Source organism: Dendrobates tinctorius, unplaced genomic scaffold (genome assembly GCF_039654945.1).
Source record: "Dendrobates tinctorius isolate UK_male_01 unplaced genomic scaffold, ASM3965494v1 ptg000030l, whole genome shotgun sequence".
In the NCBI taxonomy this organism is placed as follows: Eukaryota; Metazoa; Chordata; class Amphibia; order Anura; family Dendrobatidae; genus Dendrobates; species Dendrobates tinctorius.
Window position 1 is genome coordinate 10091556 of NW_027361698.1, and position 15797 is coordinate 10107352.

The following is a 15797-nucleotide window of genomic DNA, read 5'->3' on the forward strand; positions in this document are numbered from 1 at the left end:
GCAAGTAGCAAGAAGTCTAGAAGGTTTGGACTTCTTGTGATTAAAATGTTATAAATGCAACGTGACCACATTTCATGTCCTTATTTTGTGTTGTATCATTGCTATATTGCGATCTACTGCTGTGCTTTATCTGTTGTCATTGTCACCATATAGCACCAAACAAGGTCTAGATACTTGAGTTATTAGAAGCTGCAGTTTTTATTTACTTCTCAAAAGTTATAAAGCAGAAAACAAATTACCATATTTTTTTGGATTATAAGGCGCTCCGGATTATAAAACGCATCCCAAATTTTGAGGAGAAAAATAGGAAAAAATATTTTTTTAATAAAATGGTGGTGCTTATAATCCATGCATCTTATTGCTTGCCAGGGGTGGCTGTGGTGAAGCATGGTCCCAGGGTCACTTCTGGAGGCGGCAGGAGTCGTGTGATGCTGCAGGCTGGGATGAGGGGGTGTCCAATGTGCAGTTCGGTGCTGCAGGAGTCCAATGCTGTGGGGGTGTCCAGCACTGTGGGTTCCCAGCGGTGCTGCGGGTGTGTCGGCGGTGCTTCGGGGGTCTCTGGTGCTGCTGCGGGGGTCTCAGGTGCTGCAGTTCCATGGTTTCCTATGTGGTGGACTCCAGGAAAATTTCCACCAGGGGCAGCGCATGCACAGATAGAGATCTCAGCATCAAGATCTCGGGAGATAAGATTTCAGCGTTGCAGAGCCCCCCCCAGCAGCACCGCCGGACACCCCAGCAGCACCGCCGGACACCCCCTCATCCCAGCCTGCAGCAACGGTAGCGGTAAGGTATATATGCATTATAAGCCGCACACCCATTTCCCCAAAAGATTTTTGGGAAAAAAGTGGATCTTATAATCTATAAAATATGGTATATAAATTGGACATCACATCGTCATAATCACATTGATCTGTAGAATTAACCACTATTAATAGGTCAAACCACTGCACTTGTAAACTACCTGTGTTGTAGGCCCATGATGAGCTGTTTTGCCCTTCCTGTGCCACACTCCTAGCTATTCCATTTATAGTGATTTTATCTATGATTCATCAAAGCAATTTCCGTGGAATTCTGGCAACTCCAAGTTGCGTAAAAATTGACCAACGTTTGGCATTTTTCTGGGACTGGAATAAGATTTCTGGCATGGAGTATGGAGGTGGACGCCACTCTTCTGGCGTACCTGATTAATGAAGAGGTGTGCACCTTCAAATTGATCAGGAGCGTCTGACACCAACGCACGTTAGATTTTCTCGCTGGTCTTGAATAATCAGGGCAATAGGGTATGGACTTAAGTTATGAATACTGAATAGGATTTTTTGCCCCCTTCTAAACAAACATACAGTTGGTGTTATAATTTGGTATTTGCGCTTTCAGTTTAATTTTTCCATTGTTATCCAAACACGTGATATTTACCAGTGACATATTTAGCTTGCAGTATTCAACATCAAGATAATAATCTAAGTACACAGCATGTAATAATATTTCATGGTATGAAAACAAAGGTCTGATGTAAAGTAATAAACAAGACAGAGGTTAAATGAAAGGGAATCATTCACTTCCTTCTAATTTGGCTAAAACTATGTAAACAGAAAAGCAACAGGCTAGGGCATTCAATTTATACTAATGATAATTCCCTTGATTTAATCCTGAAATAACCTGTCCTTTTAAAGGGAACCTGTCAGCAGGTTATTGTACTCCAAAATGCTATAATCTATGTTACGTTGCTGTAATGCAGAATAAATTCATACCTGTGTTTTATCAATCCCATGATTTTGTTGCAGAGAAATCATTTGTCCAGTCTTTATACTAATGAGCCACAATTGCAGGGCATGGCACTACACTTAGGCTATGCACACACGGTGCGGATTCTACTGCGGATCTGCAGCGTTTCAGGCTCTGCGGGTCCGCAGCAGATTTAGGTGCATTGTACAGTACCATTGTTTTCAATGGTAAACTGGAAAACGCTGTACACATGTTGTGGATTTTTCCGCGCGGATTTGCTGCGGGTTCAAATCCGCAGCATGTCAATTCTTTGAGCGGATTCTGCAGCGGTTTCACACCTTCTCCATTGTAGAGGTGTGAAACCGCAGGGCTAAACCGCAGGCTAATCCGCAGGTAAACCGCAGGTCTTTTGACCTGAGAATTTACCTTCGGATTTTTCCAAATCCACTCGGAAAAATCCGCCGGATCAAAATCTACGTGTGCACATAGCCTTACAGCTCTTCGACCTCTCTTGCTTTCTATCCGCCACTTCCCTGTTCCATCCTCCCATCACTGACTGACAGACCACTCTTCTCTTAGACTTACTCCTTCTCCAAAGATCTTGTACTAGTGTCGTCATTGCTGGAGACGGTACCTGCGCAGTAAGGATCTGAGTCTGAACTGGATGGACAAATGTCTTTTTTCGGCCTTGCTAACTATGTTACTACATTAGGTTCTTTAGAAGGATGTAGATCTGGGGATTTATGCTGATGGAATATAGGCTGAACTGGATAGACAAATGTCTTTTTTCGGCCTTGCTAACTATGTTACTATATTAGGTTCTTTAGAAGGACGTAGATCTGGGGATTTATGCTGACGGAATATAGACTGAACTGGATAGACAAATGTCTTTTTTCGGCCTTGTTAACTATGTTACTATATTAGGTTCTTTAGAAGGACGTAGATCTGGGGATTTATGCTGACGGAATATAGGCTGAACTGGATGGACAAATGTCTTTTTTCTGCCTTGCTAGCTATGTTACTATGATGACGTTGTGAGAGCTGGACTCTAAATCTAAGCATGTGCCGCCCCTGAAAGTGACGCTTCTTGCGTGAGACCTACTATGGGGGAACAGGACACAGAGAAAACTTACCTGTTGGTCATTGTAGAAGGCCAGCTATGGATGGGGATTTTTCTGCAATGGAATGGAGGATTGATAAAACAAAGATTTATTCTCTTTTATAGCGACTTAACTAATACCGTATGATATCAATTTGGGTTGCAAAGAAACTGTTGACAGGTTCCCTTTAATACAATAAATTGGAAAAGAATGATTACAAGTATAAAAATGTTAAGAAGGACATAGCCAGTGACCATTGTAAATATTTAATGCTGCTCTCCTGCTGACACATTTCAGTGTTCATTTGTCATCGCTCTTGTGCTTTCCTCACTAAAATATTTATAACTTTATTTCCACTTTTCAGAGAAATGGTCAATGCATGGTTTGCTGAAAGAGTGCACACGATACCAGCAACAAAGGAAGGAGCGAAAAGCAATACAGAAAATAACCAGCAGGCCTCTTCTGAGAACGCCATCCAAGGGGCACCAGTGAGAAAGATCTCTGCTTCCGAGTTTGATAGGCCTCTCAGGCCACTCGTAGTCAAGGATTCTGTGGGAACAGTGACATTTCTTGCAGATTCTGAAAAGAAGGAACAGATGCCTCTACAAGCTCCCAGTTTAAATAGTGCAAGTGATCAGTGTTCACGGCTTCTGGAACTGGTGAAAGATATTTCAAGCCATTTAGACGTTACTGCCCTGTGTCATAAAATCTTTCTACACATCCACGAATTGATATCAGCTGACCGCTACTCACTTTTTTTAGTCTGTGAGGACAGTTCCAATGAGAAGTTTTTGGTTAGTAGACTTTTTGATGTAGCAGAAGGCACAACATTGGAGCAGGCTTCAAATAACTGCATCCGTTTGGAATGGAATAAAGGAATTGTGGGCTATGTGGCAGAATATGGGCAACCCTTGAACATAAAGGATGCTTATAAGGTAATTAAAGAGAAATCAACTACAAGTTACTATGCAGTTTATGAATAGTAATTTTGTATAATTATTACTAAGTGTAAGAAATGTGAAGTTGAATTTGTGTGTGTTTACTGTGAGGGGTTGACTCACTCAGTTGCTTTACAGCAACGCTTCATGTGGTAAATCACCTGCTGGTTTAAAATGGAACAGTATAAACCATAGCAAGGTACAGCAAAGTAAACATGGCCTTTCTGGTATAATGGCAAAACATAAAGATAATGTATAGCAAAGTCCATATGTCTGAGGGGTTTGCCCGCTCAGACCACCATGTGTCTTCAGCTTCACCTGGACCCACATCTGAAGTCTCTCCTCTCCAAACCACAACACAGAGAAAAAAACAGTGGCTGTACATTTAACATCTCAGCCACACCCTTGGAGTGGAGATATGGTGAGTAGGCGTCTCGACCATCTCTTACCTACTACTCATGGCATATATATACAGTCTGCTGTTGGCACCGTTGAAATTGCTCCAGAAAATGGAGGATGTGTCCCAGAAAATTATCACTTGTTTTGTTATACACATGTTTATTTCCTTTTTGCGTATTGGAGCAACTCAAAAAAAAAAAAGGCAAATTGAACATCATTTCACACAAAACCCCAAAAATGGGAAGCGCAAAATTGGTTGGCACCCTCAACATTTGTTTCACCACCCTGTGGAATAAATAACTGCAGTCAATCATTATTTATAACCATCAAGAAGCTTCCTACACCTCTCAACTGGAATCATGGACAATTCTTCTTTTACAAACTGCTCCAGGTTTCTCATATTTGAAGGGTGCCTTTTTCCAACAGCAATTTTAAGATCTCTCCCTAGATGTTCAATAGGATTTAAATCCAGACTCATGGCTGGCCACTTCAGAACACTCCAGCACTTTGTTAATATCTATTTCTTGGTGCTTCTTGAAGTGTGTTTGGGGTCATTATCCTGCTGTAAGACCCAAGACCTAGAACACAAACACAGCTTTCTGACTCTGGGGACTACATTGCGACCCAAAATCCTTTGGAAATCTTCAGATTTCATGATGCCTTGCCCACAGTCAAGACACCCAGTGCCAGAGGTAGCAACACAATCCCAAAACATCTTTGGACCTCTACCATATTTGATGGTAGGTACTGTGTTCTTTTTTGTAGACCTCATTCCATTTTACGTAGAATGATGTGCTTTAGCAAAAAGCTCTGTCTTTGTCTCATCTGTCGATAAGATGACTTCCCAGAAGGATTTTGGCTTACTCTTGTACATTTTGGAAAGCCGCAGTCTAGCTCTTTTATGTTTCTGTATCAGTAGTGGGTTCCCCATAGCATTTTATTTAATTCAAATGTCAATGGATAGTTTGCGCCAGCACCGATGCACCCTGAGCCTGTAGGACAGTTTGAATTTCTTTGGAACTTGATTGGGCCTGCTTCTTCACCATCCAGACTATCCTACGTTGCAACTTTTCATCAATTTTTCTCTGTCCGTCCATGTCCAAGGAGATTAGCTACAGTGCCATGGGTTGTAAACTTCTTGAATACAGTGAAGAACAAAAGGGTAACAGTGTTCTGAACTTTTGATTTTAAGGCTTCATATCTCACCATCCACTACTGCTTTGATCGTGAGACTACCATTATTTTATAGATAATCATCTTGTCTTTCTCATACATAAATTTGACTTGCAGCTATTTAGTATATGATTAGTTATTCAAATTCTTGTCATGTCACTGCATTGTTACTGTTTTATTCCTGCTGGTGAAAAAATATTTTTCATCCTGAATACTACAAAATACAACTTGTTCTCACATTCCCTAATAGCACAGTGTATTATAATGTTGATTCCCAAGTGAAAGGTCATTGGTTCGAATCAAGGAGCAGCCATGAAGACAATTTCACAAGAAAAGAGTAACAGCATCATCCAGCTCATCGATAGTGGTCTCTTGGCCATGAAAATTGCCAAACTGCATCATGTGAGTGCCATCACAGTTGGAAGAATGCAAATGAAGTTCATCCATCCATTCAGAAGCCAAAAGGTGGACTTCCAGGCAAAATATCAGTCAACAAGTTGGCACATCCCAAGGCCTATCAGTGGAGGTGGCTTCATAATATTGAGATCACAGACATTAATGCAAGCACCGTGTGATGCACATTACAAAAGTCTGGATTGGTGGCCCGAAAAAAGGTTTAAGAAGCCTCAATTTTAATATTGTCATAAGAAGCATCGGTTTGAGTTTGCAAAGAAGTACAAAAAGTGGACATTTAAAGATTTGAAACGGGTGATCTGGAGCAATGACACGAAAGTCAATAACTTAGGTTTTGAAAGGTACAAATGGGTCAGAAAGAAACAAGGCAAAAGGGGCTAACTGATTGAGAAATTGAAGGAAATGTCAAGTTTCGTGGAGGAAGCCTGATGATATGGGGTTGTTTCACAGCATTGGATACTTGACCAGGATCTATGGTTGTCTCAATGCTGAGCTACATGTGAGTATCCTACAAGATGAGTTACTTCATACACTCAAGTACTATGGGTATGAAGAGGACAACATAGTGTTCCAACAGAACAACAACACAAAGCATACATCGAGATTGGCGAAGAAATGGTTCAAAGACGATGAATTAGAGGGGCTGGAATGGCCCCAGAGTCCCCAGACCTCAACCCAATCAAACACTGTCGGTAGAATTGAAGAAAAAAATGTATACCTACCCAAGTGAGTCGACCAGTATGCAGCAACTTTCGAAAAGTGTAGAAGAAACCTGAGATCAAATTTCGGTCAACACATTTTGAATCCGATCGAAAGCATGCCCAGAAGGATTCAGGCAGTGTTGAATGCCAACGGTGGATTTATAAAATACTAATAAAATAATACAAATCAAAATTTAGATCTTTAGGAGGAAACCAGGAACAATGCAGTGACATGACAAGAATGTGCATAACTAATCATATGCTAAATAGTTGCAAGTCAAATTTAAGTATGCGATATTCAAGATGATTGTCTATAAAATGATGGCAGTCTCAACTTCAAAGCAGAAGTGGGTAATGAGATATGGAGCCTGAAAGTCAAAAGTTTAAAACATTGTTACCTTTTTGCTCTTCACAGTATGATTATTCTTAGACTAAACAACATGAATTTTAGTTCTCAAGTACTCAGACAGTTCTCTTTCTCCTTTTTCTGTTCTCAATGGTTAGTGTGACATACACAGACATACAATGCAAATTTGCCTTTTTTTCTCTTTTTGTGTTGTTCCAACGCACACAAAGGAAATAAACATGTGTTTAGCAAGATGTGCAATTACAATAATTTTCTGGGAGAAATACTTCATTTTCTGGAACAATTTCAAGGGTGCCAACACTTTCTCCATGACAATAAGTGACACAAAGGCTATATAATTTTACATTTCTTATGGGGCTATATGAGAGTTCATATAGTAGCATGTAAAAGTTTGGGCACATCTGGTCAAAATTACTGTTATTGTGAACAGTTAAGCAAGTTGAAGACGACATTACCTCTAAAAGGCCTAACGTTAAAGATGACACATTTCCTTTTATATTTTAAGGAAAAAATGTAGATATATTTTGATATTTTAAATTTTAAAAATGACAAAAAGGAAAATGGGCCAATGTAAAAGTTTGGGCACCCTGCATGGTTCATACCTAGCAGCACCCGTTTTGAAAGTATCACAGCTTGAAAATGCTTTTTGTAGCCAGCTGAACATCTTTCAATTGTTGTTTGAAGGATTTACATCTATTCTTCCAGTTCTGTGAGATTCGTTTTGAATGCATTGCTATTTTGAGGTCTAGCCACAGATTTTCTTTTATGTTCAGATCAGGTGATTTTGAGGGCCAACGTAAAACCTTCAGCTTGCTCCTTTTGAGGTAGTTGTGGATTTTGATTTGTTTTAGGATCATTATCCATTTGTAGAAGCCATCCTCTTTTCAACTTCAGCTTTTTTTTTTACAGATGGTGTTATGTTTGCACCAATAATTTGTTGAAATTTAATTGAATCCATTCTTCCCTCTACCCGTGAAATGTTCCCTGTTCCATTGGCTGCAACACAACTCCAAAGCAAGATTGATCCAGGCCCATGCTTAGGGGTTGGCAAGATGTTCTTTTCCTGAAAATCTGTACCATTTTTTCTCCAAACATACCTTTGATCATTGTGACCAAAGAGTTCTATTTTAATTACATCGGTCCACAGGACTAGTTTTCAAAACGCATCAGACTTGTTTAGATTTTTTTTTTACATAGTTCTGATGCTGAATCTTATGATGAGGATGAAGGAGAAGTTTTCTTCTGATGACTCTTCCATGTAGGCCATATTTGTGCAGGTGTCTCTGAACACTTGAACAATGTACCACAACTTCATAGTCTGATACAGTTTTCTAGAGGTCTTTTGAAGTTAAGCGGGAATTCTGATTTGCCTTTCTAGCAATCCAACGACCAGCTATCACTGAAATAATGCTTGGCCTTCCAGATTTTATCTTGACCTCCACTGTTTCTGTTAGCTCACATTTCTTAATTACATTTCAAATTGAGGAGGGGGCAACTTGAGAATGCTTTGCTATCTTCTCATTACTCTTCTTCTGCTTTTTGGGCCTCCACCAATTTCATTTTCAGAGTTCTAGACCACTTCTTAGAAGAACCCATGGCTGCTGTTTTTTGGCACAAGGTTAGACGAGGCTGGGGTTAAAGCTGGGAAATTTTCATCATCTAACCTTTCCGAATGCCCCTTTCTAAATGTAATGGTGGGTGCTGGTGAGGAGGCGTCTTTCAGATCTGGGTTAGTAAGTAGAATGGCCCAGTGTCTTCTCAGAATTTTATATACTTGTTCATTCTGTGTGATATCATTCATGTCCTGTCTTCTTGTTCGTATACTCATGATTGATTGTCTATCTTGTCTCTCTGCATGAGAACAGGCAGAGTATAAAACATTCAGTGGATACCCCATTTTCCTGATTCTGTTGGTCATAGCCAATGCTTGGGTTATAATATCAGAGATTTTGGAGAATTTTCTCCTAAGCCACAGGAACTGACTCTGTATGCCTTTTTTAGCCCCTTCACAACATTGGCATTTTTCATTTTTGCATTATCATTTTTTGCTCCCCTACTTCCCACAGCCATAACTTTTTTATTTTTCCATCAATATGGCCCTATGAGGGCTTAATTTTTGCAGCACGAGTTGTCCTTTTGAAAGACTCCATTGATTTTACCATATATTGTACTGAAAAACGGAAAAAAAATCCAAGTGTGGTGAAATTGCAGAAAAAGTGCAATTCCACAACTGTTTATTTTTTTTATTTATCATGTTTATTAAATGCCAAAAGTGAACTTTCATTATGATTCTCCAGGGTATTATGAATTTGTAGATAACAAAGTTATAGGTTCTTTTTTATTTAAAAGGTTAAAAAAAAACAAAAGTTTGTAAGAAAAAAAATGGTGCCATTTTCTGAGACCCGTAGCTTCTCCATTTTTCAGGATCTGGGGCTGGGTGAGGCTTATTTTTTGTGTGCCCAGCTGATGGTTTTATTGATACTATTTTGGGGCAGATATTATGTTCTGATCGCCTGTTATTGCATTTTATTGCAATGTTGTGGCGACTGAAAATCAGCTGTCATGTACTAGGAAAGATGTGGGCTCAGTGAAGGAGCCCGCATCAAAGGGAAGGACACGACCTATGACTTACCTATACATCATAAGTTGTGCATTGGTTATAGTGATGTCTATCTCACTTTATCAAATTGATGATAGCTGTTGGTTTTCAGGAAGCACTGTTACCAAAGGTGTGATCTTGTTCTATTATGATCAATATACCGAAAAAAGGTAGTTAATTCAAATTAGTCTCTGAAATAAATCTCAGCAGTATACTGTATTGTTTATGTTCTGTTCATTCACAAAGGTTAGAAATTCATCCACAGATCCCCACAATTAGATGAAAATGTCATCTATATATGTCTTCCATATCATTATATAGGGTGCCACCACATTGCCTAGCTATCAAACACAATGATTTCCTCCTACTAGCCCACAAGCAAATTGGCATACAATGGGGCACATGGACTCCCCATCGCAGTGCCCCTGAGCTGATGGAAACACTATCAGTCAAAGGAAAAGTAGTTGTAAGTCAACATAAATTCAAGCAACTGCACCACAAAGATGTTATGTCTAGTGCATTCTACTGCTCTCGCTTTCAGAGAGTACTTATTTGCTTAACCCATTCACGACATATGTCATACACAGTATATACGTCATTAGTCATGTCCCTGTATTCCATGTGGGCTTCGGCGCTGAGCCCACATACCAGCTGATACCACCCGCAGCTGTCAACATGTTAAATGCCACGTTGAATCTCCGACAGTGTCATTTAACATGGCCACACATGGGTTGGCATGACAACCCGGGGTCTGCAGGAGATCCCTGTAATTATCATTGCCAATCTGCTGTGGCTGGTGCCCATAGCAGGTGATCATTTTAGCTACACATAACAGGGCTGAAGCCTTGCTATGTGTAGCACAGACGATGATGATCACAGCTTTAAGTCTCCTAGAGAGACTATAAAAGCAAGTGAAAAGTAAAATAAAATTTTAAAAAATGTAAACGTTAAAATCACGCCCCTTTTGCCCCATTCAAAATTAAACAATTAAAAAAAATACAAAATACATATATTTGGTATTGCCGAGTTCAGAAACGCCCAATCTATCAAAAGAATTAATTTGATCGATAAACGGTGTATCGGTAAAAGGAGAAAAAAGCAAAATACCAGAATTAAGTCTTTTTGGTCACCGCAGCAATTAAACAGGCAATTAATACAAGGTATCTAGTCCAAAATAGTATTGATAAAAACATCAGCTCAGCTCGCAAAAGATGAACCCTCACTCCAGATCCGAAAAAATGTACACGCTGTGGGTCTCCGAAAATGGCGCTTTTTTTCGCAAATTTTTTTTTTCAAAACTTAAATAAAAAAAGAACCTATACATGTTTGGCATCTGTGAACTCATAATGATCTGATGAATCATAATGGCAGGTCAGTTTTAGCATTTAGTGAATGTGTTAAAAAAAATAAAACAATTGTGGAATTTCACTTTTTCACTACTTCACCGCACTTTGAATTTTATTCCCATTTTCAGTACACAATATGGTAGCTCTAATGGTGTGAGTCAAAGTACAACTCATCCTGCAAAAAACAAGCCCTCATACAGTGATATTGGCAGAAAAATAAAAAAGTTCTGGCTCTGGGAAGAAGGGGAGCAAAAAATTGAAAGGCAAAAATGTAAAACTCCAAGGTCATGAAGAGGTTAAATACCAGCCTCATGTAGTATACTGCTGTAGAGGGGCCTCTACATCAACAGAGGCTAGCAGTATGTGTTCATCCACAGATACACCATCCAATTTTGTTGACAGGTCTGACGTATGCCTGATATAAGAAGGGAGACAGTTGACAAATGAGTGTAAGATCTCATTAACCCCTTAACCCCCAGAGCGTTTTTTTGGTTTTGCATTTTCGTTTTTTGCTCCCCTTCTTCTCAGAGCCATAACTTATTATTTTTCCATCAATATGGCCATGTGAGGGCTTATTTTTTGCCGGACGAGTTGTACTTTTGAATGACCCCTTTGGCTTTACCATGTCATGTACTAGAAAACAGGTAAAAAATGCAAGTGCCGTGAAATTGCAACAAAAGTGCAATCTCATACTTGTTTTTTGTTTGGCTTTTTTATTAGGTTCACTAAATGCTAGAACTGACCTGCCATTATGATTCTCCAGGTCATTACAAGTTCATAGACACCAAACTTGTCTAGGTTCTTTTTTATCTAAGTGGTGAAAAAAAATTCCAAACTTAGATAGAAAAAAAAATTGCGCCATTTTCTGATACCCGTAGTGTCTCCATTTCTCGTAATCATGGGTTGGGTGAGGGTTTTGTGTGCCGAGCTAAAGTTTTTAATGTTGCCATTTTGGTGCAGATTCGATCTTTTGATTGCCCGTTATTGCATTTTCCTGCAATGTCACGGCGACAAAAAAACGTAATTCTGACGTTTTGACTTTTTTTCTTGCTATGCCATTTAGCGATAGGGTTAATCCCTTTTTATTGATAGATCGTGCGATTCTGAATGCAAAGATACCAAATATGTGTATGTTTGATTTTTTTTTTTATTTTGAATTGGGCAAAAGGGGGGTTTTTTGAACTTTTATTTTTTTTATTTTTTTCATATTTTTAAATCTTTTTTTTTCTACTTTTGCCATGCTTCAATAGCCTCTATGGGAGACTAGAAGCTGCCACAAGCCGATCGGCTCTGCCTCATAGAGTCGATGGTCGGATCGCCTCTATATAGCAGAATTACTCACTTGTAGAGTTGAGCGACTTGCTTTTTTAGGGTCGAGTTTCGTTTCATGAAACCCGACTTTTCCAAAAGTCGGGTCGAGCAAAATCGGCCGACTATAGGGAAAAGTCGGGGGTCCGACCGAAACACGAAACCCAATGTAAGTCAATGGGGAATTAAAGTCGACATTGAGAGGACAGGAAACACACCTACAGTGCCCATTTGAATGCCAAAAGCAACAATTCTTCTTACTTAAGCTTGTCAACCTTAATTAACTTCATAATACTAGTTACGCACTGAAAAATGAGGGTTATTTGGCTAAAGTTGTGGGGGGGTAGGGCTGGCTCCATGTTTTCATGTGCCCTGGGCAAAAGAGCGCCCCTTTAACACATACCACAACTCATGATGCTCCGATACAGCAGAAAAATAGCGGTATAGTACAATGAAAAATACTTCACTTTTTACATCTCATGACGAGGCCCATCTATTTCTCCATACAGAATCATTGGTCCCATATAATGTTTGAAACAGTATATGATGAGCTCCACATAATGCTACAGTATATGTTGAACCCCATGGATGAAGCTCCACTGTCTTATGGGCCCAAATAATGCTCCAAACATAATGGACTCCATTTATAATGCTCTAGTGTATAATGGGCCCTGTAAATGCTGCTCCAGTGTCTGATGTCCACCTTTGGAATGTTCCAGTGTATGGTGGGCCCCAATATCATTCTCCAGAGTATAGTGCTCCCCAAAAATTGCTGTCCCAACATTGAAAACAATGAAATAAGTCTCCTCGCTAGAGAATCCCTGTACTAGTCTGGACTCCTCGTCGTCCCCATCTTCCATCTCACTGCACAGTATTTCAACCTTGTAAGTGCTGTGATCCTGAGCAAGCAGGGGGGGCCCACTCATTGGCGACGGCACTGGCACAGGGCCCCTGATAGTGCGGTGGTGTGTTTGGCGGCGGGTGGGCCGAACCTGCACTTTCATCTGCAGCTTCCTCTTTGTCACCGTGTAAGAAGGAACTGTATATGGGAAGGGTAACCTGAGTTTCATCAGGGTTAGATTCAGGCCGTGTAGCATGCGAGGGGAATGTAGTGGTCTGGGTCAATGTACCAGCAGATTCATCGAGCAGTGGCTGGGCATCAGTGCACTTGTGTCGCCCCCAGGAGTGCGGTCGCCACAGTGGAATTACCTTCCTCCTAGGGAGTGTGATGTCATGCTTGGGAGCAACGAAGGATCTCTCTAGCAGGTTAACTGATTGGGCAGCGTTATTCCCACGAGTCACGACCCTCCAAACAGCGTTCATGAAGGCAAAGTGTTTGTTTTACGTGGGCAGTATGGTTGCAAAGCTAAACCTTAAAGGAATGTCCAGAAGGGCACCACCAGGAGTGGAGCCTACGGCGTAATTTGACTCAACATGGGCAACCTCAACCATCCAGCAACAAAAAATATGCACACAGTGCAAGCTTAATTCCATTAACGAACGAGACTCCGTCATGCCCCGCGGTCCGAATCCGGCTTACTAGAGGGACACGTGAGGCTCTGGCACGTGAGATTGGCCAATAACTGGTGTGTCATGCCCTTACATGTCCGTGGCTGCATGTGCGCTACACTGAAAAGGCCAGCGTTTGTGGCTTACAGGTGCAGATAACCCACTGAACAACGTTAGTGATGGGGATCTGGGATTACAATTATTACCCGCGAACGATGATTTCCCAATAAGTGCAGGTCAACCGCAGTTCCAGAATTAGGCCTAACCGTCATTCCTGAAAAAATCAAAAACTTACGTGTGCAAACCACAGGTGCTGTAGCTTGCTTAACAGCTCGCCAGCCGTTCTCAGGCCCAGTATGGATTACACGTGATTGCACAAAGGTGAGAAAGGGTACCGTATCCCCGGATAACATGTATGGATAGCATAGTGTACACATTCAAAATATATGTCTATAGATCAGGAGGCAGGCTCAAACGGTGTCAGGCCCAGTATGGATTACACGTGATTGCACAAAGGTGAGAAAGGGTACCGTATCCCCGGATAACATGTATGGATAGCATAGTGTACACATTCAAAATATATGTCTATAGATCAGGAGGCAGGCTCAAACGGTGTCAAGCCCAGTATGGATTACACGTGATTGCACAAAGGTGAGAAAGGGTACCGTATCCCCGGATAACATGTATGGATAGCATAGTGTACACATTCAAAATATATGTCTATAGATCAGGAGGCAGGCTCAGACGGTGTCAGGCCCAGTATGGATTACACGTGATTGCACAAAGGTGAGAAAGGGTACCGTATCCCCAGATAACATGTATGGATAGCATAGTGTACACATTCAAAATATATGTCTATAGATCAGGAGGCAGGCTCAAACGATGTCAGGCCCAGTATGGATTACACGTGATTGCACAAAGCTGAAAAAGGGTACCGTATCCCCGGATAACATGTATGGATAGCATAGTGTACACATTCAAAATATATGTCTATAGATCAGGAGGCAGGCTCAGACGGTGTCAGGCCCAGTATGGATTTGACGGCCCAGACTACACAGCAGAGGAGCAGGGAGAGGTAAAGATTGCAAATGCTGGGGCCCTGCCCAAGCAAGGGGGGCCCACTCGTGGGCGTCGGTACTGGCACTGAGCCCCTCATAGTACGGCGGTGTATCTGAGGGACCCTGTGCCAGTGCCCGCGCCCAAGAGTCGGCCTAACCACCTGTCCAGGGCAACGGCACTCGCACGGTTTCGTGCGCTAGGTGGTGACCCCGGCCATGGAGGGGGGAGGCAGCACAGTTAGGGAGTTTTAGAAAGTGGCATATGTTGATGTTGGACATTCAGCTGATGCAAAAGGCGAAATTGTTCAAGTCCCAGGAAGAGGAGGACCAAAGCAAGCCATTTTTCTGTCACCCTATGTGTCATCAGGGGAAGCAGGGACAAAATCCTTGGAAACCCATGCATGGTTCATTTTAATGAAGGTTAGATCATCCACATTTTGGGTTGACAGACGGGTCCTTTTTTCTGTCAGGATTGATCCAGCTGTACTGAAGACTCTTTCCGATAGCACACTTGCAGCTGGACAAGCGAGCTCCTGTAAGGCATATTGTGCCAATTCAGGCCAGGTGTCCAGTTTAGCGGCCCAATAGTCAAAGGGGAATGACCTGTGCGGGAGAACATAGATATGGGAGGAAAAGTAGTTTGTAACCATAGTTGACAACTGCTGTCTCCTGTCACTTTCCATCGATGCAGTATTACCAGTTGTGTGAGCGGTACTTGAAAAATCAGTCCACAACATTGTCATGAAACCCCTGTCTCCAACGCCACTTCTGCTGTGTGCACCACGAACACCTCTGCCAAGCTGCCCCCGGCCCGTACGGCTCGTGTGAGAACCATCACCGCTGCTGTGTGCTGGGAATGCCTCAACCAACCGGTTTACCAGAGTTGCTTGTTTATTAGCCAATATTAGGTCAAGGTTCTTGTGTGGCATGATGTTTTGTAATTTGCCTTTATAGCGTGGATCCAGGATGCTGGCCAACCAGTAGTCATCATCGTTCATCATTTTGGCAATGCAGGGGTCCCTTTTTAGGATCTGCAAGGCATAATCTGACATGTGGACCAATGTTCCCAGTGTCAATGGTGCACTGCGAGTGCTGGTTGGAGGAGCACTTTCTGGCAAATCCACATCCCTCCAGTCACGCACAAACCCTGTACCAGACCTTGC

General features: G+C 41.5%; 1 protein-coding gene across 5 annotated transcripts in view; it reads left to right on the forward strand.

The window, feature by feature from the left end:
* PDE5A (phosphodiesterase 5A) overlaps positions 1 to 15797 on the forward strand; it is a 461491-nt gene that overhangs the window by 88571 nt on the left and 357123 nt on the right. For all 5 annotated transcript variants that reach the window (XM_073571847.1, XM_073571848.1, XM_073571845.1 and 2 more), the window contains one exon: positions 3187 to 3757. In XM_073571847.1, the coding sequence (XP_073427948.1) occupies positions 3187 to 3757 (571 nt within the window). The remainder of the gene's footprint in view (positions 1 to 3186; positions 3758 to 15797) is intronic.